This window comes from Vipera ursinii, assembly GCF_947247035.1.
Source record: "Vipera ursinii genome assembly, chromosome: 11".
Lineage (NCBI taxonomy): Eukaryota > Metazoa > Chordata > Lepidosauria > Squamata > Viperidae > Vipera > Vipera ursinii.
This window is the reverse complement of record NC_139524.1, coordinates 5213865-5237784: the sequence shown is the minus strand read 5'-3', so window position 1 is coordinate 5237784 and position 23920 is coordinate 5213865. Positions and strand designations below refer to the sequence as shown.

Below are 23920 nucleotides of genomic sequence, written 5' to 3'. Positions count from 1 at the left end.
TTCCCATAAAAGGAAGTTTCCCTCTGCCGGTGGGTGAGCGGGCCCTTGTTGACACGGGCCTTGGAAGCGGAATGCACTTCCAGAAATGGGAGGAACAGAGACAAGTTTGTAAACCTGCCCCGGATCACGAGGGAGGAATGAAAAGGCTTTCCTAGTGGCACCTTCCTTCTGCATGCAGTGACGTTTGCAACCGGGAGCAACATCGCAGGTGCTGCTGCCCTTTTGATTTCCAGCCAAAGGGGGTGGGGGTGGGGGGGCCCTGCAAATCTCTCTCTCTCTCTCTCTCTCTCTCTCTCTCTCTCTCTCTCTCTCTCTCTCTCTCTCTCTCTCTCTCTCTCTCTCTCTCTCTCTCTCTCTCTCTCTCCTGCGGGAATTCGTGGCCACTTCCTTCAGCCTTGGAGAGTTGTGCCATGGGAGGAGAAGGTGCACCACCGGGGGTCTTGTTCTTGGGAATTTTTCCTTTCTAAGATATACAGGGAGCCCTCGACTCACACAGCTCAGTGAGTGACCGTTTGAAGTTCCAACGGCACTGGGAAAAAGTGACTCGTGACCCTTTCTCACGCTTATGACCACTGCAGCATCCCCAGGGTCATGGGATTTACATTCGGAGGCATGACAACTGGTTCATTCTTATGACGGTCGCAGTGTCCCGGGGGGGTCAAGCGATCTCCTTTGGCCACCTTGCGACAAGCAAAGTCAACGGGGAAGCCACATTCGCTTCCAACAACCAGGTTACTAATTTAACAACCACGGTGACTCACTTAACAAATGTGGCAGGAACACGGGGCAAAATTTGCTTAATCAATGTCTCACTTAGCAACATACATTTTGGGCTCCACTGTGGTCGTAAGTAGAGAACCACCTCTATTTGCTAGGCTTCATTAAAGTCTTTTGGCTTTGGTTGATTGTTTTAAGAGAATCTCTTCTTTTCTACTTTACATTGGAGGAATTTAAGCAAAAAATAAGGGCAGAAACAATATGGGGATTTGTTCAAAAGGGGTTCCTGCTCAGACAAAGCAATTTTTGGCAGCAGCTGTGGCCAACAACAGGTAGTCCTCAACTTACGACCATAATTGAGCCCCAAAGGTAAGCAGGGCAGTTGTTGAATGTGTTAGCGTTTAGTGAGTTTCGGTCCACTTTGTGACCTTGCTAAGTGAATCCCTGAAGTTGTTAAGATGGTCATTAAGCGAATCTGGTTTGTCGGGAGCCAGCTAAGGTGATCACGTGACGCTCAGACAGTGCAACTGTCATAAATACATGCCAGTTGCCAAGTGTCCAGATTTTGATCGTGTGACGGTGAGGATGCTGTGACAGTTGTTAAGTACGAAAAATGGTCATAAGTCACTTTTTCATTGCTTTGGTAACTCTGAACAGTCACTGAATATAACAGACTAACAGAGTTGGAAGGACCTTGGAGGTCATCTAGTCCAACCCCCTGCTCAGGCAGGAAACCCTATACCATTTCAGACAAATGGCTGTCCAGTCTCTTCTTAAAAATTTCCAGTGTTGGAGCATTCTCAGCTTCTGGAGGCAGGTTGTTCCACTGGTTGATTGTTCTAACTGTCAGGAAGTTTCTTCTTAGTTCTAGGTTGCTTCTCTCCTTGGTGAGTTTCCATCCATGGCTTCTTGTCCTGCCTTCAGGTGCTTTGGAGAATAGCTTGACCCCCTTTTCTTTGTGGCAACCACCCAAATATTGAAACCCTGCTATCATGTCCCCCCTCGTCCTTCTCTTCATTAAACTAGACATACCCAATTCCTGCAACCGTTCTTCCCATGTTTTCGCCTCCAGCCCCCTAATCGTCTCTGTTGCTCTTGTCTGCACTCTTTCCAGAGTCGCAACGTGTGGCGACCAAACCTGGATGCAGTAGGAATGACTGAGGGGCTCGCCTTGGGGCATTTTCTCAGTCAGTTTGATAACCACTAGTGCATATTATCCTTCATCCCACCCTTGCCAATAAAAATACTGGTCTTCCTCCGTTAAATCTTTATTACATATAGTCCATCCATCCATCCTAGGAAAGTTAAGTGGTTGGAATATCTACTGTGATACTTCCTTAGTAGCTAATTTCATTGACAAAATCCTGGAATGTGTTTTTTTTTCTTTTCTTCTCTCCTAATCTTTTGAGCAAAGCAACGTCCCCAAATTTAACAGAATAACAAGAGTTGGAAGGGACCTTGGAGGTCTTCTAGTCCAACCCCCTGCTCAGGCAGGAAACCCTGGCCTATACCATTCCAGAGAAGTGGCTGTCCAGTCTCTTCTTAAAAGCCTCCAGTAATGGAGCACCCACAACTTCTGGAGGCAAGCTGTTCCACTGGTTAATTGTTCTCACTGTTAGGAAACTGCTCCTTAATTCCAGGTTGCTTCTCTCCTGGATTAGTTTCCATCCATGGCTTCTTGTCCTGCCTTCAGGCGCTTTGGAGAATAGCTTGACCCCACCTCGCTTTCCCTTGTACCAGCCCCTCAAATATTAGAACATTGCTATCATGTCACACCGGGCTTTCTTCTCTCTAGACCAGGGGTCCCCAATCTTTTGGGCACCGGGGACCAGTTCCATGGAGAAAGGTTTTTCCGCGGACCGGAGGGGGGCCTGGTTTTGTGTGCTGCTTGCATCCCACAGATGGGGCTTTGCTTGTTTGTGCAGCTTGGTTGCTGATATGCCACGGCCCGGTACCAGTCCAGGGACCGGGGGTTGGGGACTCCTGCTCTAGACTTGTTGTTGTTGTTAGTTGTGAAGTCGTGTCCGACACATCGCGACCCCATGGACAACGTTCCTCCAGGCCTTCCTGTCCTCTATCATCTTCTGGAGTCCCTTTAGGCTCACACCTACCGCTTCAGTGACTCCATCCAGCCACCTCATTCTCTGTCGTCCCCTTCTTCTATTGCCCTCAATCTTTCCCAGCATTAGGCTCTTCTCCAGTGAGTCCTTCCTTCTCATTAGGTGCCCAAAGTATTTGAGTTTCAACTTCAGGATCAGGGTTGATCTCCACTAGGACTGACCGGTTTGATCGCCTTGCAGTCCAAGGGACTCGCAGGAGTCTTCTCCAGCACCAGAGTTCAAAGGCCTCCATTCTTTGGCGCTCGGCCTTTCTTGTGGTCCAACCCATGTCCAATTCACTTAACCACCTTGTTACTAACTGAACAACTGCAGTGATTCACTTAACAACTGTGGGAAGAGAGGTGGTAAAATGGGGCAAATCTCGCTCAGCAACAGAAATTTTGGGGCTAAATTGTGGTCGTCAGTCGAGGACTACCTGCATGCAATGGCTGTCTGGAAGCTGAATTCCATCATCCCTGGGGGGGGCGCAGGTTAAGAAAAAAGCTTCAACAGCTATTGAGTGGGGGCAGAAATGGGGTGGACCAGAGCATCTACTTTAATCCATAGCTTTCTAAAAGCGAGGGCTGGAAGACTGGAACAGCCAGAGTAATTTGATCAGCTTAGAAGGGAGGGGGGGGGAACATTTCTTCATCCAAGAAATTATGTCAATTTATACCTATTAGCAGTTCCCCGTTAAACGCCAGTTAAATGCTATCCTCAAAGAAAATCCCCCCAACCTTAATTACCCTGGCTTATACATCATTTTCACCCTCAATTTCCGGATGGGGAAAGAGGGGTTGGTCTTGATTTATTAATAACATTCTTTGCCCATGAAAATTAGACTGGATCATCCTTTTCGGCTTTGCAAAGCTGCACACCCTGGCTGGCCTGGTTAAATAATTCCCCCCCCCCACTTTAGCAGAATTTCAAAGCTTTGCTGGAGATTTCCCATTCTGGGGGGAAAGAAAAAAAAAGGTGGAGAATTCAGTTCCTTAGCAACACCCGCCTCTCCTTTGACCAACTCCAGCTAGCAAGCTAGCAAAACAAGGCTGAACTGTCACCTGATACCAGTCTAAGCCCTCTGGCTAAATAAGCTCTTTTCCTGAGAATCTCAAACAGCTGAGGCCCCTTAAGCAGTTGCATCCCTCATGCAGGCCTCCAACATAAAATAAAAAGAAAAAAAGGAGAAAAAAAGGCAAGCAAAATAAAGTGTTTTTCCTTCCAGAAAGCCACTACTCACACAATGCTTTGTATTTGCTAACTCCAAGCCCGGCCCAACACACTTGGGTTGCAAATCACCGCAAAGCTTTGAAAAACATGTTAAGGTGGACAGCCCGGGGACTCTAGAAAAAGGATGAGAGACTCCCCAGTTGAATTCAAAAGATCACATCCTGGTTTGATAAAGGCGGGGGGGGGGGGGAGAGAAACAAACCTTTAACAAGGAGCTGCTTCTTTACAACCTGGAAATTTCCAGTGGAGGGTTTAAGCCAAAGATCGTCATAGGTTAAGACCCCTATCTGGTTTCAAAAAATGCGACTGAGAGTTCCAAATTTGACAGGCAAGGGAAAATTGGTGAGGAAGAGAGAGGTGATCTTTTCTGATCCCTCAAATCAGGGGTCCCAAACTTTTCTGGCTTTGCAGACAGGGGTGGGGTGGGGGTGAAAGGGGATAGTTCTGTGTGAGCAGTGAGCACCCAGACGCAGCTCCATTTGCACAACAGCAATAACACTTAGACTTATAGACCACTTTGTAGTGCTTTACTGCCCTCTCTAAGCTGTTTACAGAGTCAGCATATTTGTCCCCAAACAATCTGGGTCCTCATTTTACCGACCTCAGAAGGACGAAAGGCTGAGTCAACCTTCAAAGAGTGAAACTCGAACTGCTGGCAGCCAGCAGTCAGCAGAGATAGCCTGCAGTGCTGCATTCTAACCACTGCGCCGCCACGGCTCACAAGCAGCAGGCAGGCACAAATGGAGATGTGCATGTGAATTTGCCCACTGTTTCTGCAGACCAGTTCTGAATGGGCCACAGCAGCGGCCTGGGTGTTGGGGACCCCTGACTCAAATCCCTTTCTATAAAATTGGAAACTAGATAGAAAAGTTAGCTGGGGTTACGGAAGTAGCATTTCATGCCTAGAGTTGATCTTTGCACTATCAAGAGAACACCGAATCTATAGAAGATAGAGCCATAGGGCTGGAAGGGACCTTGGCGGTCTTCTAGTCCAACCCCCTGCTCAAGGCAGGAGAACTTACTGTATTCTGGAAAATGATTGTACACTCTATTTTTTAAAACTTCCAATGATGCAGCACGGACAATCCTGGGAGGCAAGCTGTTGATTAATGATTCCACTCTCAGGAAATTTCTCTTTACTTCTAGCTTGGATCTCCCTTTAATGCTGCTCATTTTTCAATCCCCAGGAAGAATAGAATAGAATAGAATAGAATAGAATAGAATAGAATAGAATAGAATAGAATAGAATAGAATAGAATAGAATAGAATAGAATAGAATAGAATAGAATAGAATAGAATAGAATATAGAATGAACAAGAATGGAGTGGAATGGAATGGAAGACAGGAGAGGAGAGGAGAGGAAAGGAGAGGAGAGAAGAGAATATAGAATGAACAAGAATGGAATAGAATGGAATGGAATGGAATGGAGGAGAGGAGAGGAGAGGAGAGGAGAGGAGAGGAGAGGAGAGGAGAGGAGAGGAGAGGAGAGGAGAGAATATAGAATGAACAAGAATGGAATGGAATGGAATGGAATGGAATGGAATGGAATGGAATGGAATGGAATAGAGGAGAGGAGAGGAGAGGAGAGGAGAGGAGAGGAGAGGAGAGGAGAGGAGAGGAGAGGAGAGGAGAGGAGAGAATATAGAATGAACAAGAATGGAATGGAATGGAATGGAGGAGAGGAGAGGAGAGGAGAGGAGAGGAGAGGAGAGGAGAGGAGAGGAGAGGAGAGGAGAGGAGGGGAGGGGAAGGGAAGGGAAGAGGAGAGGAGAGGAGAGGAGAGGAGAGGAGAGGAGAGGAGAGGAGAGGAGAAGAGAAGAGAAGAGAAGAGAAGAGAAGAGAAGAGAAGAGAAGAGAAGAGAAGAGAAGAGAAGAGAAGAGAAGAGAAGAGAATATAGAATGGAATGGAATGGAATGGAATGGAATGGAATGGAATGCGATAGAATAGAATGCGATAGAATAGAATAGAATAGAATAGAATAGAATAGAATAGAATAGAATAGAATAGAATAGAATAGAATAGAATAGAATAGAATAGAATAGAATAGAATAGAATAGAATAGAATAGAATAGAATAGAATAGAATAGAATAGTTGGAAGGGACCCTGGAGATCTTCTAGTCCAACTCCCTGCTTAGGCAGGAAACCCTATACCATGTCAGATAAAGGGTGTCCAATCTCCTCTTAAAAACATTAGGATCACAGCAGGGGTTTACTAGGGATGCCACACTTAAGGACCCAGCTAAGATTCAGGAATTGGAACTTTTACGTCCTAAAGGTCTCTCTGCCTAGTCACCTAATCTGCCTAGGTGAGAAACGGAACCACTCTGGAGGATATACGGGTAGTCCTCCAGTTACAACGGCACTGAAAAAAAGCGACTTAGCACCATTTTTCGCTCTTACAACTATTGCAGCATCACGTGATCCAAAATTCAGACTCATGGCAACTGACTCGTATTTACGACGCTATGCAGTGTCCCGGGATCCTGCGATCCCCTTTTGCCACCTTCCGACAAGCCAAGTCAATGGGGGAAGCCAGATTCAATTAACAACCGTGTTACTAGCTTAAAAAACCACAGGGATTCACTTAACAACTGTGGCAAGAAAACTCACTTAACAACTATCACTTAGCAAAAAGAAATTTGGGGCTCAACTGTCAAGGACTGCTTGTATGCGGGGGGGTGTCCCTTCTGACCAACTTGCTCAGAACTGAAGAAGCCGCCTGGATGAGCAGAGAAATGTTTCCGGCCACAAAGTAACGCGACTTCCATTGCCACGACTCAACATCCGGTCCACCGAGTGGACCACACCAGCCTACGGACCCTCGGCACTCCTGGGAGAATTCCCCCTGCCTGCCAAGTCCACACAGTCAGATTGATTTATTGACTGAATTTATTGTCCACCCATCTTACTGTAGTAGGGCAACTCTGGGCAGCTTAAGAGTCATAAAAATGTTTCTATACATATACATTAAAATGTGAGCAAATTAAAACTGAGCATTAACATCTAAAGACACATGGGGAGGGTGGGGGGAGGTGGGATTTGTTATTTGACCAATCGCCTCTCCTGTGCCGTTTCCCTGTGCTTCAAGCCGATTGGCAGAGCCACATCTTTAGGCCCTTATGAAAAGAAAAGATAGGAGAGTTTGGACCGACCTCACATCGGGGGGGGGGAGATATTTCAGAGGGCAGGAGCCACAGCAGAGAAGGCCCTTGTCCTGGACCCTGCCAGCTGGAATAATCAGGCCGATGGGACCCGCAGCAGGATTTCTCTGCCGACAGAGGTGGGAGGGGCCAGTCCCATAGCAGTCAGGTGAAGAGAACAAGGCAGGTCTGGATATACGTACAGCATGTCTGGGCAGTTGTCTGGCTTCTCCAGGAGGCCTCCCTCCATCACAAAACGTAAAACTTGTTCATTGGACATGCCTTGGTAAGGCTGCTCTGCTAAGGTGGCAATTTCCCACAACACAACGCCGAAAGACCTGCAAGGAAAAGGTTAAGAAATGTTAGAGCCACTGGACGTTTTCTCTGGAGGAAGTCCAAAGTCAAACGTGGAGAGAGGTAGGAGAAGGCATGGCTGAACCTGGGGGGAAGGAGTGAAAAGAGGCATCAGCCTAGCACGCCTACCAAGCCGCAAGCAAAGTAAGTCCAGCCCCTTTTGAGTGCTTTGTCCCTTGTCTTAACTCTAACCGGGTGCTTGACCGTTAGTCGAGAAGATTCCTTACAGAGGCTTTTAGCGAGAGATCAGCTTAACTGAACCTTCTCATGTGGACCGGGTTTTATCCACCTGATAAGAACTTACAGAAACTTGGGGTATTGGGGAAAGGCGCACGTCCAACAGGCCCACGACTCCTGTGATGACATCACACAAATGTAATTTGTGTATCTACAGCACAACCACTGTGTCACTTGCATATGCTATGGATATGTTGACATTGTGGCACCGCCATGGTTTGTTACTGGCACATGAACTTTGCCATAAAAAAAATGCAGTGTTGTGTAACCAACTGGGGCAATAATACTGCCACAGGAGTATAAATTACTTTTGAGTAACACTGGCTAAAAAGATAGGCGCAAACTGAATCAATAACAATAACCATTGCTCTTTTTAAAGCACTCTAAAAAAAACCCCATAGGGCCTGATCTGGTGAAATTTAATTAGGAGTCAATTGTACAAACTACACTTTGGATAAAGTAATAAATTGATTTGTTGCAAACAGACTGGAAGCTTTTATCTCCCGTCTTTGTGAGTCTGAATCTGAATCAATTGCAAATATTTTAATTCAACCAATGTAATCCCCAAATTCGGCTTTGAATGGGGAACACTTAAACATGCTTTAACGATATTCAGTTGATTTTTATTTTATTTATTGAATGCCTGGGTCAGAGGCTACAAGAAAAACCCAGATACAATATAAACTAGGAAGCAAAATGCAGAAGATACAAACAGTGCCCCAATTCGAGATAACTGACCATCTAAACTTGATATGGAGAACTCAACTATTTGACTCTAAGCATCGTTCCAACAGTCTCTTCTGGTGGGAACTGAATGGAAGTTAGCAACTTCGGATGCAAATCCACCAGGAGAAAACCCACTGCCCTTTGATCTAATTAACACCCCCCCTCCCCCGTAAAATTTTATTATACTGGATCGTATGAAAGAAGAAGTTTAAAACACCGATGTTCCCTGCAACACTAACTTGCTACTTTGGTTATAGAAATGCATTCTGGAGCTATACTCTACTAAAATTCTTGTCATGCCCATTAACTGGATAAAACGGCGCGCCATAGGGCAACCGTTTTTAAACCAAGGCGTCTCAAATGGGTAAACATGCAGAATGAGTCAAAAATCCAAGGGACTGAAATTTGGAGAAGCTGTGGCTGCTTCAGTGCTACTGGCTGCTGCTGCTGCACTCATGAGATCTTAATTTTCAATGTTCTATGACAGTTTCCCAGCCAGTCTTGCAATCCCTTATTCCCTCCCCCCCACCCAGCAGCAGCCATTTACCTGCCTGCTGGGAAGGGAGAAGAGGGAAGAGACGGGAGATTTCTGATGCTCCCTGCTAGAGTCTCACAAGGAAACCAGTGGGGAAGCCAACAGGAAGTCAGAAGTCGTTCCCGCTCCCAATGCTCTTTTGCCTGCCAGTGGCCAAATGTTCCTGGGTTTAGATAGGGGAAATATCTCTGAAATGATCACCCAATGAGGCACATGTTTTATCAGGAGCAGACAATCACAGGGAACACCTTGTGAACAGCTTGACTCAGCAACTTTATTGACTTTCACCTACATTTCAAGAATCTCCCTTGACCGCTTGCCTTCCCCCCCTGGGAACAACCAGATACCGTTTCATGGATCTTGGAGCCAGCCAGGCTTATGCCTCTTGCACCTGCACAAGGATTCCAGGCTAATTCCCTGCTTGATCCTCCCTTCCAACCTCGCCGGGAGTTTCCCCACAGGTTGTCTAGTATTCTATGCATGTTTCTTAATTCAGGATCTTCCATTCACATGACCTTCCCATGTGGATCACTGCTGCCATTCACACCTCCCTGCATTGCTGCTTTTTTTTTCTTCCAACCATGTAATCCCTTAATTCGGGGTAGAGTCGGGACGACTGAATGGAGGTGAGCGTTTAGTGGCCGGATGCCCTCCAGACGCCACGTGGAGTTCTCTTTGTGCCCGGAGAGAGAAACATCTGCCGGTACCTAGGATTGAACTCTCAACCTTCCAAGTGGGAGACAAGAGCCTTTACCATTAGGCCACCACATCCTTCAGACCTCCCTGATTTACAAAGCAAAGGCTATTACGGTCAATTCTCAAAATACTACTAGCCAGAACTGCGCTGGGCATACAAGTGCCAGGTACCCCACTGGGAAACTTGAGAGGTAACTGGTAGCTTTAATTGCAAACCAGGATTAAAGCTGAAACTCAACCTCTATATTCTCAGCTCTATATCCTTCTCAAAAGGAGTGGAAAAGGTGATACTGAGGTGTGTAAGTTTGTGATGGGAAAAAAAATCACTTTGATGCCTTGGGGGATAGGGACTGGGGAAAAATATGCTTCTTCGCGAGTTCACCCACAAATATGGGATCACGTCACCTTTTATTTTTATTTTATTCATTTATTTGATTTCTATAGCCGGCCATCTCAGGAAAACAACTTTGGGCTGCTCCCAATTCAGAACATGTATTGCAATTAAAATCTGAAAAACATTTTAGAACAGTAAAAAAAGGAAGACACTTGGAGCTACCAGAAGCATCTAATGCAGAGTTTCTCAACCTCAGCAATTTCAGGATACAGGGACTTCAACCCCCAGAATTCCCCAGTCAGCAGTGCTGGCTGGAGGATTCTGGGAGTTGAAGTCCACGCATCCTAAAGTGGTTGTGGTTGAGAAAGACTGGCCGGCTCTTTCAGAAGATTTTAGTTGCCTGGAGTCACATTTTGACAAAGAAAGCTTCCGTGACAGGAAAATCGAAGGATGATTTGTAGAAGGGGAAAAAAACACGCCAGAAGTTAATATCATTATATTCATGCCAGATTACCCAAAGGGGCTTTTTATTCCAAGTTGTGCATATTCATAGGAAGATGATATCCAGAGGGAGGCTATTTTTGCTGCACCTATGAGTTCTCCCCAAGTCCTGACATGTTGGAATCAATCCTGGAACTCCTGATAATAACTAGAATGCCATTTACTCTGGGATCTGGATCAAATGAGCTCCCATATCCACAGCCTTACTTCTGCCTTGTTTATTTTTATTCCGTCAGTGGAATCTAAAATAAAAACTAGGCAGCTCAGCTCCAAAGTTAGCTTTTCCAGAAAGATAGACTACGGCTTTCCCCATCTCAAGAATTTTGCAATGGGCAGCCAAATTCTGCAGCGGGTTTTCCCAAAATATACCTGCCAAGCTTGGCGATCTAGCGTGCTTTGCTGGGCTGTAGGAAAAGAGCACAGAAAAACAATAACACCAGTTTGTAGCTCTTACAATGTGAAAGCTACTATACTGAAGAATTCAACCTCAAGTGGATTCCACAACGGGTAATCCCAGACTTACAAATTTTAGTGACCGTTCGAAGTTACAGCGGCAATGAAAGTACTGACTTATGACCTTTTTTTCACGCTTACAACCACTGCAGCATCCTCAGGGTCCCACAATCAAAATTCAGACGCTTGGCAACTGACCCATATTTATGACGATCGCAGTGTCTCCAGGGGGTCTCGTGATCCCCTTTTGCGACCTTCTAACAAGCAAAGTCAATGGGGAAGCCAGATTCATTTAACAACCGTGTTACTAACTTAACAACTGCAGCGATTCATTTTGGCAAGAAAGATCGTAAAATGGGGGAAAAGTCACTTAACAACAGAAATTTTGAGCTCACTTGTGGTCATAAGTTGAGGACTATCTATATATGGTTCTTCTTGTGACTTCTACTATAAGGACCAGTAAGAAGCTCTGCGTAATCAGAGAAATGAGCCAGTTTTAAAACCAGAGTTTGAACTTTTTTTGGGGGGGGGGGATTATGCACATCAAAAGCTTCTCTACGAAAGTAGAACCTTCCCCCCCCCCCGCCGCCCCAGATGTCTATCTAAACTAGGGCTCTTCCTACTTGGCAACTTCAAGACTTGTGGACTTCAACTCCCAGAATGCCCCAGCCAGAATTACTGGGAGTTAAAGTCCACAAGCTTTAAAGTTGTCAAGTTTGGAAACCCCTGATCAAAATCCAAGAAGGTGCAAAAAAAAAAAAGAAAGAAAGAAAAAGAAAAGTTTTCGGGGACCGGCAAAGAGCAATCAAAGGATGCTTTTATAAATAGTTTTCTTTATTACCAAACATCCGAGTGGGTTGTGAACACGCCATCTTTCAGTGATTCTGGGGACATCCAGCGGACCGGCAATAGTCCTTTCCCACCTTTCCGGTAGTAATCGGTCTCATAGATGTCCCTCGTCATGCCAAAATCTACACAGCACACAACAGACAGGTGCTCAGCAAATTGCAGTTCGAGCAGAAGAAATCAAAATAACAGCAAAACAGAGTTTAGCCAGCAGACTTCAGCTGTGTAGCTCTATTACCCCAAACTTTCATTTCCATTTTATACCACCCCTGGGATGTACTAAAATATCTCATTTTATCTGTAATCATACAGATTGACAGGGAAATGTGATGGCCACTACGTTTCCTATCAATCTCAGCTTCATTTATTTATTACCGTATTTCAAAGATGTTGAGATTTTATTTTATTTTTTGAAGCATGCTGGGCTAACAAAACCAAATGAAGTCCTCGGTGTTCTCTTGAGTTTGCAGACCTTTCATGACCTGTCTAGGTAACATCATCAGCGCGAGGGAGGAATGGGCTTGCTTCCTGTTTATATACAGTAGCTTGCCCCAAGACCGTTGGAGGGAGCGTAATTTTTCTCTTTGGTAATTCCTTGATTTGGCTATTGTTATCTGCTTGACTATTTGTCTGGTGTTAATCCCTGCATATCTGGGAGTTAGTTGCTGGGAAAGATGTATTGTGGTCTTTTTGTTTCCAAAATCAAGTATCAGTCTCCAATTTCTCCTTTATTACTTCCTCCTTCCGTTATGTATTCAAGATGGCCAGTGATTAATATTTATAAGTTACTTATATGTAAGGGTGTAGATCTATACATATGTCGTATATAGTTTTTTTAAAAATGTGTGTCACTTTTGAGAGGAAGCAACTAAATTTCATTTTTTTAATGTGTGCCATTGTGCCCACAGGAAAAAAATATGACAACAAACGTTATCGAATCTAATCAAATCGATTACAAGAATCCCTCTTGGTCTCCTATGGTGTCAGTCCTTCAAGGGGACAAAACAGGCTTTTAAAAAGTCTACTGGAAGTCTACTTTTGTCATCCCCTGAGCTACTGCAAGGGAAATACTATAATGTCCCTTTAACTTGCTCCCTCTACCCATGTAATATGGAGTTGAAACTCTCACACTGCATCTAAGACGGGGTTTCTATAATGCCCCTTGCATTCTCCTTTTCAAGGTTATGTCCATCCACCTCGAAATACGGGCTGCAAAATCAGTTCCCAAAACACTTAAAAGTTGGTGGCTACACCCCAGTGTTTTGATTGGATTGGAAAAGGTTAGAAAGTAATGGAGGGAGGGCACGAGAGATGAGGGATCTCAGGAGATAGTCTGAATAGTTTTTCTTCTGGACAGTAACTATTCAATTATGCCACCATAACAAGCATGCCCCCTTGAAGGTCCTCTAGTCCAACTCCTTGCTCAGGTAGGAAACCCGAGACCATTTCAGACAAGTGGTTGTACTATGAACATGAGGCCTCTCAAGAACTCCTGATTTTACCCCACCCCACCCCAAATTTTTGCCTGACCCATTTCTGGCATCTGGAAGTTTCACCAAGTCTTGCCTGCACATTTTCAGCCTGTTGTGTCTACAACAACACTAAATGGTTCCTTTTTTCAGTAGTAAAGAAGTCCTACCTCCGATTTTCACAGTAAAATCCTCTGCCACCATGCAGTTCCTGGCAGCCAGATCTCTGTGGACAAACTTGTTGGCGTTCAGATAAGCCATGCCATCTGCGATCTCCCCAGCCATCTGAATCATCTTCTTCAAAGGCGGAGGACTCTGAACGGGGTTGTTCTAAGATGAAATGGAGACGGTCACCAAGTCATTGAAGAAAGTTTAGCCTTTCTTTCCTTATTCCAACCTCAAGACTTGGCTCGGTTTTTTTCAGTGTCATGGCTGGCCATTTGTTTCACCAGCCAAATGGAACCAACTGCTCTCCCTTGAAGCGTCTGCCAAAATGTCCATGTTCTCTCACATCCAACAAAATGACCGTGTTCTCTCACATCCAACAAAACAGCCGTGTTCCCTCACATCCAACAAAACAACCGTGCTCTCACATCCAACAAAACAACCGTGCTCTCACATTCAACAAAACAGCCGTGTTCCCTCACATCCAACAAAACAACTGTGCTCTCTCACATCCAACAAAATGACTGTATTCTCTCACATCCAACAAAACAACTGTGCTCTCTCACATCCAACAAAACAACCGTGCTCTCTCACATCCAACAAAACGACTGTATTCTCTCACATCCAACAAAACAGCTGTTCCCTCACATCCAACAAAACAACCGTGCTCTCTCACATCCAACAAAACGACTGTATTCTCTCACATCCAACAAAACAGCCGTTCCCTCACATCCAACAAAACAACCGTGCTCTCTCACATCCAACAAAACGACTGTATTCTCTCACATCCAACAAAACAGCCGTGTTCCCTCACATCCAACAAAACAACTGTGCTCTCTCACATCCAACAAAACAACCGTGCTCTCTCACATCCAACAAAACAACTGTATTCTCTCACATCCAACAAAACAGCCATTCCCTCACATCCAACAAAACAACCGTGCTCTCTCACATCCAACAAAACGACTGTATTCTCTCACATCCAACAAAACAGCCGTGTTCCCTCACATCCAACAAAACAACTGTGCTCTCTCACATCCAACAAAACAACCGTGCTCTCTCACATCCAATAAAACAACTGTATTCTCTCACATCCAACAAAACAGCCGTTCCCTCACATCCAACAAAACAACTGTGCTCTCTCACATCCAACAAAACAACTGTGCTCTCTCACATCCAACAAAACGATTGTATTCTCTCACATCCAACAAAACAGCCGTTCCCTCACATCCAACAAAACAACTGTGCTCTCTCACATCCAACAAAACAACTGTGCTCTCTCACATCCAACAAAACGACTGTATTCTCTCACATCCAACATAGGGGAGGACGGACAGTGGGGAAAAAGTACAACGGGAGAGGAAGGAAAGAAACAGAAGAGATCCTACGTCATCCACTCTTTCTCCACTCAGCCCCCAAGGTTGTTTCTACAGTCATGTTTTTGGAAGCCAAGTTATTTCTGTGTCTCATCTCAAGGAACACTGTTTGGTTTACAGTCACACTTTCATCTTCAGGAACACACCAGATGCTTCTACTATCTCCACATGAATTATTTACAACAGAAGCCATCCACAAAGGCGGGAAGGGCCGGGGAAGAAGGGAAGAACTCAACCAGTTCTGCCAGCCCTAATTTCACTTTTATTTGGTTCTTCAGGGCTCTCTCCCTCTCTCCCCCCCCCCCACTTTTCTCCTGCCTAACTTGGAACTTGTGAGTACACCCACAAACAAGGGTGGCTACTGATCTTCTGTTGCCAGCGCGAGTATTAAATGTCAACCGCATGACTAAATATTAGTGTTTGTTGCAAAAACTCATTCATAATTCAAGGCAAGAGCAAAAGGGAACAGCGGCGGCTGTCGTACTGAGAGTCATGAGCAATTAGCTGGACTGTTTTACACTAAACAACCATCCTGGCTTATTCAGACTCAAGAGTAAAGGGCGAAACATTTCAAACGGAGGCCCAACAGCCATGCCAGCTGATTTAGCAGCAGGGACAAAGGAAGGCGTGTGCAGCTATTTACAATTAGGTGGGCAAAATGGCTCGAGGATTGTTGTTTTATTATTTATAAAAACAGGGATGAAAAAGTTCCTGTGAAAGAAGGGAATGCTTCTTGCTCTTCGAATATTGAGCATCCCTGCACAAGAAACAGCCTGTTTTCTTCTTTGTACATGCTCATAAAAGTTGAACGTATCTATTGTAGAACATCTTAACTCTTTCCTATCTTGACATAAATAATTAAGGAAAAAGCGGTGTCTTGCTTAAACCAAATTTATAGCAGAATAGGATTGCTTTAGCTGTAAGCAACATAAAATCTAATTTGGGGGGGTGGGTGCATTTTGGCTCCTAAAATTCTCATTTTATTTGTGAATATATATATATGGTAATTCAGAAAGGATCTAAGAATGCTTCAAATACCTAAATGTCACATCCCCTAGAATCTAAATGAAAAAAATACAGTAATTTTTATAACTGTGGTCCTAGCATATGTGTTTTGATCCTAAAAGGTTGCAGGGGTATAACTGAGTAGTGTCCCTATTTTTGCTATTATTTATTCTATTTTACACTTTTAACATTTGTCTAGTTCAGGGGTAGGCCACCTTGGCTCTTTTATGACTCGTGGACTTCAACTCCCAGCATTCCTGAGCCAGCCTGGCTCAGCTTGGAAACCTCTCCCTCTCCCCTCAGCATGGCTGGCTCAGGAATTCTGGGAGTTGAAGTCCACGAGTCATACCCCTGATAAGCCAAGGTGCCCAAATCTTTAAAAGAAAAACAAAGAAAGATACTTGAAAAATCAGCAATGAATTAACATGTTTGTAACTGAAAAAACCCATAGCTTCACAGGAGATTCTCCAGGAATTAATAAATACTCATAGTCCTCAACTTACAACAGTCCATTTAGCTCAAAGTTACAAGAGCACTGAAAAAAATGACATATGAACGTTTTTCACACTTATGACCACTGTGGCATCTCCATGTGATCGAGGTTGAGATGCATGGCAACTGATTCATATTTATGACAACTGCAGTGTCCCCGGGGGGGGGGGGGAGGAGGTCATGTGATCCCCTTTTGCGACCATCTGGCAAGCAACGTCAATCGGGAAGCCAGGCTCACTTAACAACCAGGTTAGTAATTGGACAACTGCAGCGATTCACTTAACCACCGTGGCGAGGAAGGTTGCAAAATGGGGCAAAACTCACTTAGCCAACGTCTCACTTAGCAACAGAAATCTTGGGCTCAATTGTGGCCGTACGTCAAGGACTATCTATAGGTAAGGAAATGCATCCATGCAGGATTCACTCCATCCTTCTGATTCAATCAGTAAATAAGGATTGCAAATCAACCCCAAAGCTGCAAAGATCTCAACTATTCTCCAAAAAACTACAACTGTTGACCCAGACTGACCACCCCCCCAAATAAAAATAAAGTGGTTTTCAAAGGCTATCTTCTTTTCACGGAGCAGAATCCCACCCCCTACCACAAACATACTTCTGTGTCCGGGCGAAGAGACCGCAGGTAACTCTTCAGATCTCCTCGGGTCATGAGTTCCATGATGACCAGGGTGGGCTGACCTTGAGAGACCACTCCAAGTAGCCGAACCTGTCAAAAGAAATAAGGCAAATTAGATACTTTGTAGGAGAAGGACAGGCAGAGCCTGGTGGGGTAGTCAAGAGAGGAATCAGCCTAAAGTCGTTACGTTCCCACAAGCATTCTAAGTCCAATCCTTCTTGAATTCTATTAACTTTTACCTAGTGCCAATTTAGTGCTGACCGTTGACTGACTAGATCCATGGTGGTGAACCTATGGCAGGCCTGCAGCCATGCCCATCCACTGGGCCACGCCCACCCACTGGGCTCCGTGGTGGTGAACCTATGGCACGCGTGCAGCCATGCCCACCCACTGGGCCACGCCCACCCACTGGGCCATGCCCACCTGGCAGTCGACAATAAATAAATGGGGTTTGGGTTGCAGTTTGGGCACTCGGTCTCTAAAAGGTTCGCCATCACTGGACTAGATTCTTATGTACAGGCATGAGGAATAAAATCTGTGATCCTGATTCTTCACGCCTGACACGCTTATGGACATAGGAACTTGGGGGGAAAAAGGTCAAACGTTGGGATGAATGGTCATACTGAATGGGGGAAATCATGTTTTTAATGGGAGCATCCCTATTTTATTTGGACCAGAACAGAAATCTCGTGTAACTTTCTACCATAAATATGACTCTTATGGTATGGAATGAAGAGGTACCTACAGGACAATTTCAAGAAGTCATATTTTTTTCTTCCTATTAGGACGTTATTTTTTCTTCTTATGGGTAAGTTCCAAATTTAGCATTCCTGATAATAAATATTTATTTGTGCATTTTTAGCTCAGCCTTGATTTTATCATATTGCAATACTTTTTAAAATATAAAATGTAAAGAGGATTTCCTTGGGAAATCCAAGAGGAAAAAAAGAGATGGAATTTAAACCTGTCGTGTGTTTATGTATTAAAGTATAATAAAAGCAAAAAAATTGTTATGATTCTTCTATGCTGAATTATACATTCCAGCATTCTAGCACAGATAGTCCTTGGTGAACAATGATAAGGGAGTCGTCAATTTATGGCCACAATTGAGCCTAAAATTTCTGCTGCGAAGCAAGACAGTTGTTAAGTGAATTTTGCCCCATCATGTGACCCCGGGACACTGCATCAGTCATAAATATGAGTCAATTGCCAAACGTCCAAATTTTGATCACATCAGTGTCATGTGCAACGATCATAAGTGTGAAAAAATGGTCGCAGATCTTTTTTTTTCAGTGCCACTGTTAACTATGAACAGTCACTAAATGAAATGTTGTAAGCCGAGGACTACCTGTATAACTTTGTAGGTAAAGCTTCCAATTACAATCAGTGAATCTATGAATTCAGTGGTTGTTGAATGCAGGATGCTGCAATGGTGGTTAAGTGTGAAAAATGGTCCTAGGTCACTTTTCTCCATGCTTGTTGTAAATTCGAAGGGTCCCTAAATGAACTGTTGTAAGTTGAGGACTGCCTGCAATTGGCATTGGAATTTCTGTTGCTAAGTGAGGTGGCCATCAAGTCCAGTGGCCACATGGCAATCACATGACTGCACTGGGATTTTGAGGACTGGTCCCCAGTACCAAACAAGTCACTGAAAAGATAGTTGGCAAGTGATGACTACTTGTGATTTACTCGTAAGTCTGGGAGGGTGGAAAGATGTCAGAAATCAACAAAGCTTTGCACAGTTCAGTCACTTACAACGTGATGGCAGTTGAACTCCTTCATCACTGAGGCTTCGTTCAGAAACTCGATCCGCTCTCTCATGCTTGCCGATTCGTTGACCGTCTTGATGGCCACCCTGGTTTCTGGCTCGTCTTTAACAACCCCCTTGGCTACTCCCTCGTAGACCATGCCGAAGGAGCCTTGCCCGAGTTCCCGACACATCGTAATCTTTTCTCTGGGCACTTCCCATTCATCTGGCACATAGACTGCAAAATTGCAAAGAATTTTATGAAAATCACTCTGGTGTAGGAGGAGGGGGAAGAGAAGGGGAGCTCAAAAAATCTGCAGATGACACCAAGCTGGGGAGAAACAGGCAACACTATGATAAAAGCGTTCTAAGCATCCGGAAGGATCTGGATAGACTTAGAACACTGAGCCATACCCCAAAAAATGCAGTTCAGTGGTTGGAACGGAGACCTGGTTGGGCCCAGAGGGTGGGGTCCCTTTGGTTGACATCTGCCCACCAGGCTTCCGGGTGCTGCACCGGCCTAGAGCTCAAGGTAGGGGTGGGGGAGTGGCGGTTATCATTAGGGAGACCTTATGTCCGCGGGAGACCACCGTTTCTCAGATAGTCGGGTGTGAGTCTCTCTTTGTGAGATTTGGTTCTGGGGCGCAGTTGGGTTTGCTGCTGACGTACATTTCGCCTAGTCGTACAGCGGCAGCCCTGCCCGAGCTGCTTGATATCCTCTCAGGGTTGGTGGTTGAGTTTCCCAAACTTATAGTTTTGGGAGACTTCAATCTACCATCCCTGGGAGGCTCATCTGAGCTAGCTCGGGAGTTCATGGCTTCCATGACGGCCATGGACCTGACGCAAGTAATTTCTGAACCAACTCATGAGGGAGGCCACACTCTTGACCTGATTTTTTTATCTAGACGGTGGTTGGATGATCTTGGTGGGGGCTCTCCATTTATTATGCCCCTGTCATGGACCGATCATCATCTCCTGCGGATGGTCTTCCGTTTTGCCACCCCCCGCCGTGGGGATACGGAACCAATTAGATGGTACCGCCCCAGACGCTTAATGGATCCTGACAGATTCCAAGCGGCGCTGGGGTCCCCACCTGCCTCCATTGCTCACAGCTCGGCGGATGCCTTAGTGGAAACCTGGGAAAGGGCAGCCACTGAGGCACTTGACCGGGTTGTACCCTTGCGGCCCCTGACCCGGCGCAGATCCCAGCGAGCTCCATGGTTCTCCGCGGAGCTCCGGGAGATGAAGCGTCGGAAACGGGGCCTAGAGAGCTGTTGGAGGTCGAGCCGATCCGAACCCGACCGGTTGCGGTTAAGAACCTATATTAGGTCTTATCTCGCAGCGATGAGGGTGGCGAGGTGTAATTACTTCTCTACCCTCATTGCGTCCGCAGATAATCGCCCGGCCGCCCTGTTTAGGGTGACTCGCTCACTTCTTAATCAGGAGGTGAGGGAGGATCCCTTGCAGGGTCGTGCCGAGGAATTTAGTCAACATCTGTCGGATAAAATCGCTCGGATTCGGACCGGTTTGGACTCCAGCTGGGCAGAGTCAGGCGATCAGGACACGGACGGTCTTGGCAATGTTATCTGGGAAGAGTTTGATTCTGTGACCCCTGATGAAGTGGACAGGATTATGGAGAGGCTGAGCTCCTCCACATGTTTGTTGGACCCGTGCCCTTCCTGGCTGGTTTATGCAGCTAGGGAGAGGACACGAGGCTGGCTCCTGGCGGTTATATCTGCTTCTTTGAGTGAGGGTTATTTCCCCACCGTCTTGAAGGAGGCGGTGGTGAGACCTCTCCTCAAGAAGCCTGCCTTGGACCCAGCTGTATTGAACAACTTTCGTCCGGTCTCCAACCTTCGCTTTCTTGCGAAGGTTGTTGAGAGTGTGGTGGCGCATCAGCTCCCTCTGGTCCTGGATGAAGCGGATTATCTGGACCCCTACCAATCGGGTTTCAGGCCCGGGTACAGCACGGAGACGGCATTGGTCGCTCTGGTGAATGATCTCTGGAGGGCTCGGGACAGGGGATATTCCTCTGTCCTAGTCCTATTAGACCTCTCGGCGGCTTTCGATACCATCGACCATGGTATCTTGCTGCGGCGTCTCAGGGGATTGGGAGTGGGAGGCACGGTTCTTCGGTGGTTCTCCTCCTATCTCCTGGGACGTTCGCAGTCGGTGTTGGCAGGGGGGCAGAGATCGACCCCGAGGTCTCTCGTTTGTGGAGTTCCTCAGGGGTCGGTTCTCTCGCCTCTCCTGTTCAACATCTACATGAAACCGCTGGGTGAGATCATTCGTGGTTTTGGAGTTGGGTATCATCAATATGCCGATGATACCCAACTTTTCTTTTCGACCCCAAACCACCCCAGTGATGCCCTCGCTGTGATGTCCCGTTGCCTGGAGGCGGTTCGGGTCTGGATGGGGAGGAACAGACTTCAGCTCAACCCTGACAAGACTGAGTGGCTGTGCATTCCGGCATCCCGGGACATTCAAAATGTTCCATCTCTTTCTATGGGGGGTGAGCTCTTACCCCCCGTGGATAGGGCTCGCAACTTGGGAGTCCTCCTAGATTCACGGCTTACCCTAGAAGATCATGTAGTGGCCGTGACTAGGGGGGCTTTTGCCCAGGTTCGCCTGGTGCGCCAGTTGCGGCCCTATCTGGACCGGGATGCCCTGTGCACGGTCACTCATGCGCTCGTGACCTCTCGCCTTGACTACTGTAATGCTCTCTACATGGGGCTTCCCTTGAAGACCACTCGGAGGCTCCAACTGGTACAGAATGCGGCCGCGAGAGTTGTCTTGGGAGTTTCCCGGTACTCCCATGTTACACCTTTGCTCCGCGAGCTGCATTGGTTACCAGTTGTCTTCCGGGTGAGGTTCAAGGTCTTAGTTATGATCTTTAAGTCCCTACATGGCATGGGTCCGGGGTACCTCGGGGACCACCTGCTGCCGGCTTCAACTCCCCTCCGCCCTGTGCGTTCCCACAGAGAGGGCCTCCTCAGGGTGCCTCCGGTCAGGGAATGCCGACTGGCGGCCCCCAGGGGGAGAGCCTTCTCTGTGGGTGCCCCGGCTTTGTGGAACCAACTGCCGGTGGAGCTCCGGACGGCATCGGACCTCCGAACTTTCCGTCGTGGTCTGAAGACCCATTTGTTTGAATTGGCCGGTCTGGCCTGATGGGGGAGTTGGGTTTTAAATTGTCATTTTAGATTGTATTATTGTTTTTTAATTGGGCACTGATTTAATCTTTGTTTTAACTTTTGTATAGTATTGTATTTTTATTTATATGCCCTGTGAACCGCCCTGAGTCCCCAGGGAGAAGGGCGGTATATAAATTAAATAAAACAAAACAAAATAAAACATAAGGTCCTACACCTAGGTAGGGACCAAAAGCACAGGTAATGGAATAAGTGGCACCTGGCTCAAGAATAGCCACTGTGAGAGGGATCCAGGCGTCCTAATGGACGACCAGTTAAGTATGAGCCAGCTGTGTGCTGCAGCTGCCAAAACAGCCAATGCAGTCCTGGGTTGCATCAACAGAGAGACAGCATTTTTTATTTTATTTTATTTTAATTCCATTTATATCCAGCCCTTCTCCGAAGACTCAGGGCGGCTTACAAGCTTAGCAGTAGCCTTCATTCTATGTATATGCCTGCTTATTAGGGCTTTCACACACACCCCAAGCTGCATTATTACAAAGTCAGCTTAATTGCCCCCAACAATCTGGGTCCTCATTTTACCTACCTCGGAAGGATGGAAGGCTGAGTCAACCTTGAGCCTGGTGGGACGCGAACCTGCACTAATTGCAGGCAGCTGGTGTTACTTAAGGAGGCATTAGCCCACTGCTCCACTGCTACATCAAGATAATGTAAAGTTATAATACCATTTTATACTTTACTGGCAAGACCACACTCCAGTTTTGATTGCCACAATACAAAAAAGATGTATCCTGCTCGAGCAGTGGGCTGTACTAAAAGACCTCTAAGGTCCCTTCCAACGCTGTTATTGTATACTGATATGAAAGCCACAGTTCAAGTTGACAGCCTTAGCGACAGGGAAGTTTCCTTTCCTGGAATAATATAACTATAAAAGGCCAGTGTTTACATTCCTCCAATTTACACTCTTCCAATGTTTACATTCAAACATAAATTCTTTGAAACCATTGTGTGGTTCCATCCTGTTGTAAACCTAAGTTGTAAGGTTAGGAATGGATGAAATCCAAGAATAAAAAGTGACTGTTGACATGTTACACTGAACTATGTTTGTTTAGTCACAACTTAGCAAAGGACCCCACAATAGTTGCATTTACATAACATACTGAGCCTACAACAAACCCAAACCAATCATGTACAGGTAGTCTTCAACTTATGACCACAATTGAGCCTAAAATGTCTGTTGTGCAGCAAAGTATTTGTTAAGTGAATTTTGCCCCATTTAACAACCTTTCTTGCCACAGTTGTTAAGTGAATCACTGCACTTCTTAAGTTAGTAACACGGTTGTGAATCTGGCTTCCCCATTGACTTTGCTTTTCAGAAGGTCGCAAAAGGGGATCACATGTCCCCGGCACACCTCAACTGTCATAAATATGAGTCAGTTGCCAAGTGTCCAAATTTTGATCACATGACCGTGGGGATGCTGCAACTGTCAGAAGTGCCATTTTTTCCAGTGCCATTATAACTTTGAACAGTCACTAAATTAATTGTTGTAAGCCGAGGACTACTTGTATAACTTTATGGCTAAAGTTTCCAATTACAATCAGTGAATCTGTGAATTCAAATAGGATTTGAATTTACACATAATTTCCAGAGGAAAATATACACATGATTCGTAGAAGGCCAAATCTGCCAGATAATTTAAAATTTGCCTCATAGCACCGCATTAAAATATCCTCAAGAAAACAGAAGAATATTTCATTTAATTTATGAACTCTATTCCTTGAGTGTGAAATAATGCAACGTGGTTAAAAATCCATTGGGGACAAACGAATGTTCAGGTAGATAAAAATATCTCCAATTACATTCATCAGCATGTTTCAGCCATATGTTTTCTCTTGAACCCGAGACAGCTTTTTAAATGAGCCACAACAGCCAACCTTTTGACTACAAGAATAAAAACAAAATCAAGATTTTAACCGCAGTGTTCATTTTTTTTCTTTTGCTTCTTTCAGATG

At 45.5% G+C, this 23920-nt stretch overlaps 1 protein-coding gene across 2 annotated transcripts in view; it reads right to left on the bottom strand.

Annotated features, from left to right (window-relative positions):
• The window catches only part of IGF1R (insulin like growth factor 1 receptor), a 196268-nt gene that overhangs the window by 4459 nt on the left and 167889 nt on the right, over window positions 1-23920 (bottom strand). For both annotated transcript variants that reach the window (XM_083371310.1, XM_083371311.1), the window contains exons 16-20: window positions 18767-18996; window positions 16991-17101; window positions 13510-13669; window positions 11866-11995; window positions 7392-7526 (exon numbers count right to left, since the gene is read on the bottom strand). In XM_083371310.1, coding sequence (XP_083227436.1) covers window positions 7392-7526; window positions 11866-11995; window positions 13510-13669; window positions 16991-17101; window positions 18767-18996 — 766 coding nt within the window. The remainder of the gene's footprint in view (window positions 1-7391; window positions 7527-11865; window positions 11996-13509; window positions 13670-16990; window positions 17102-18766; window positions 18997-23920) is intronic.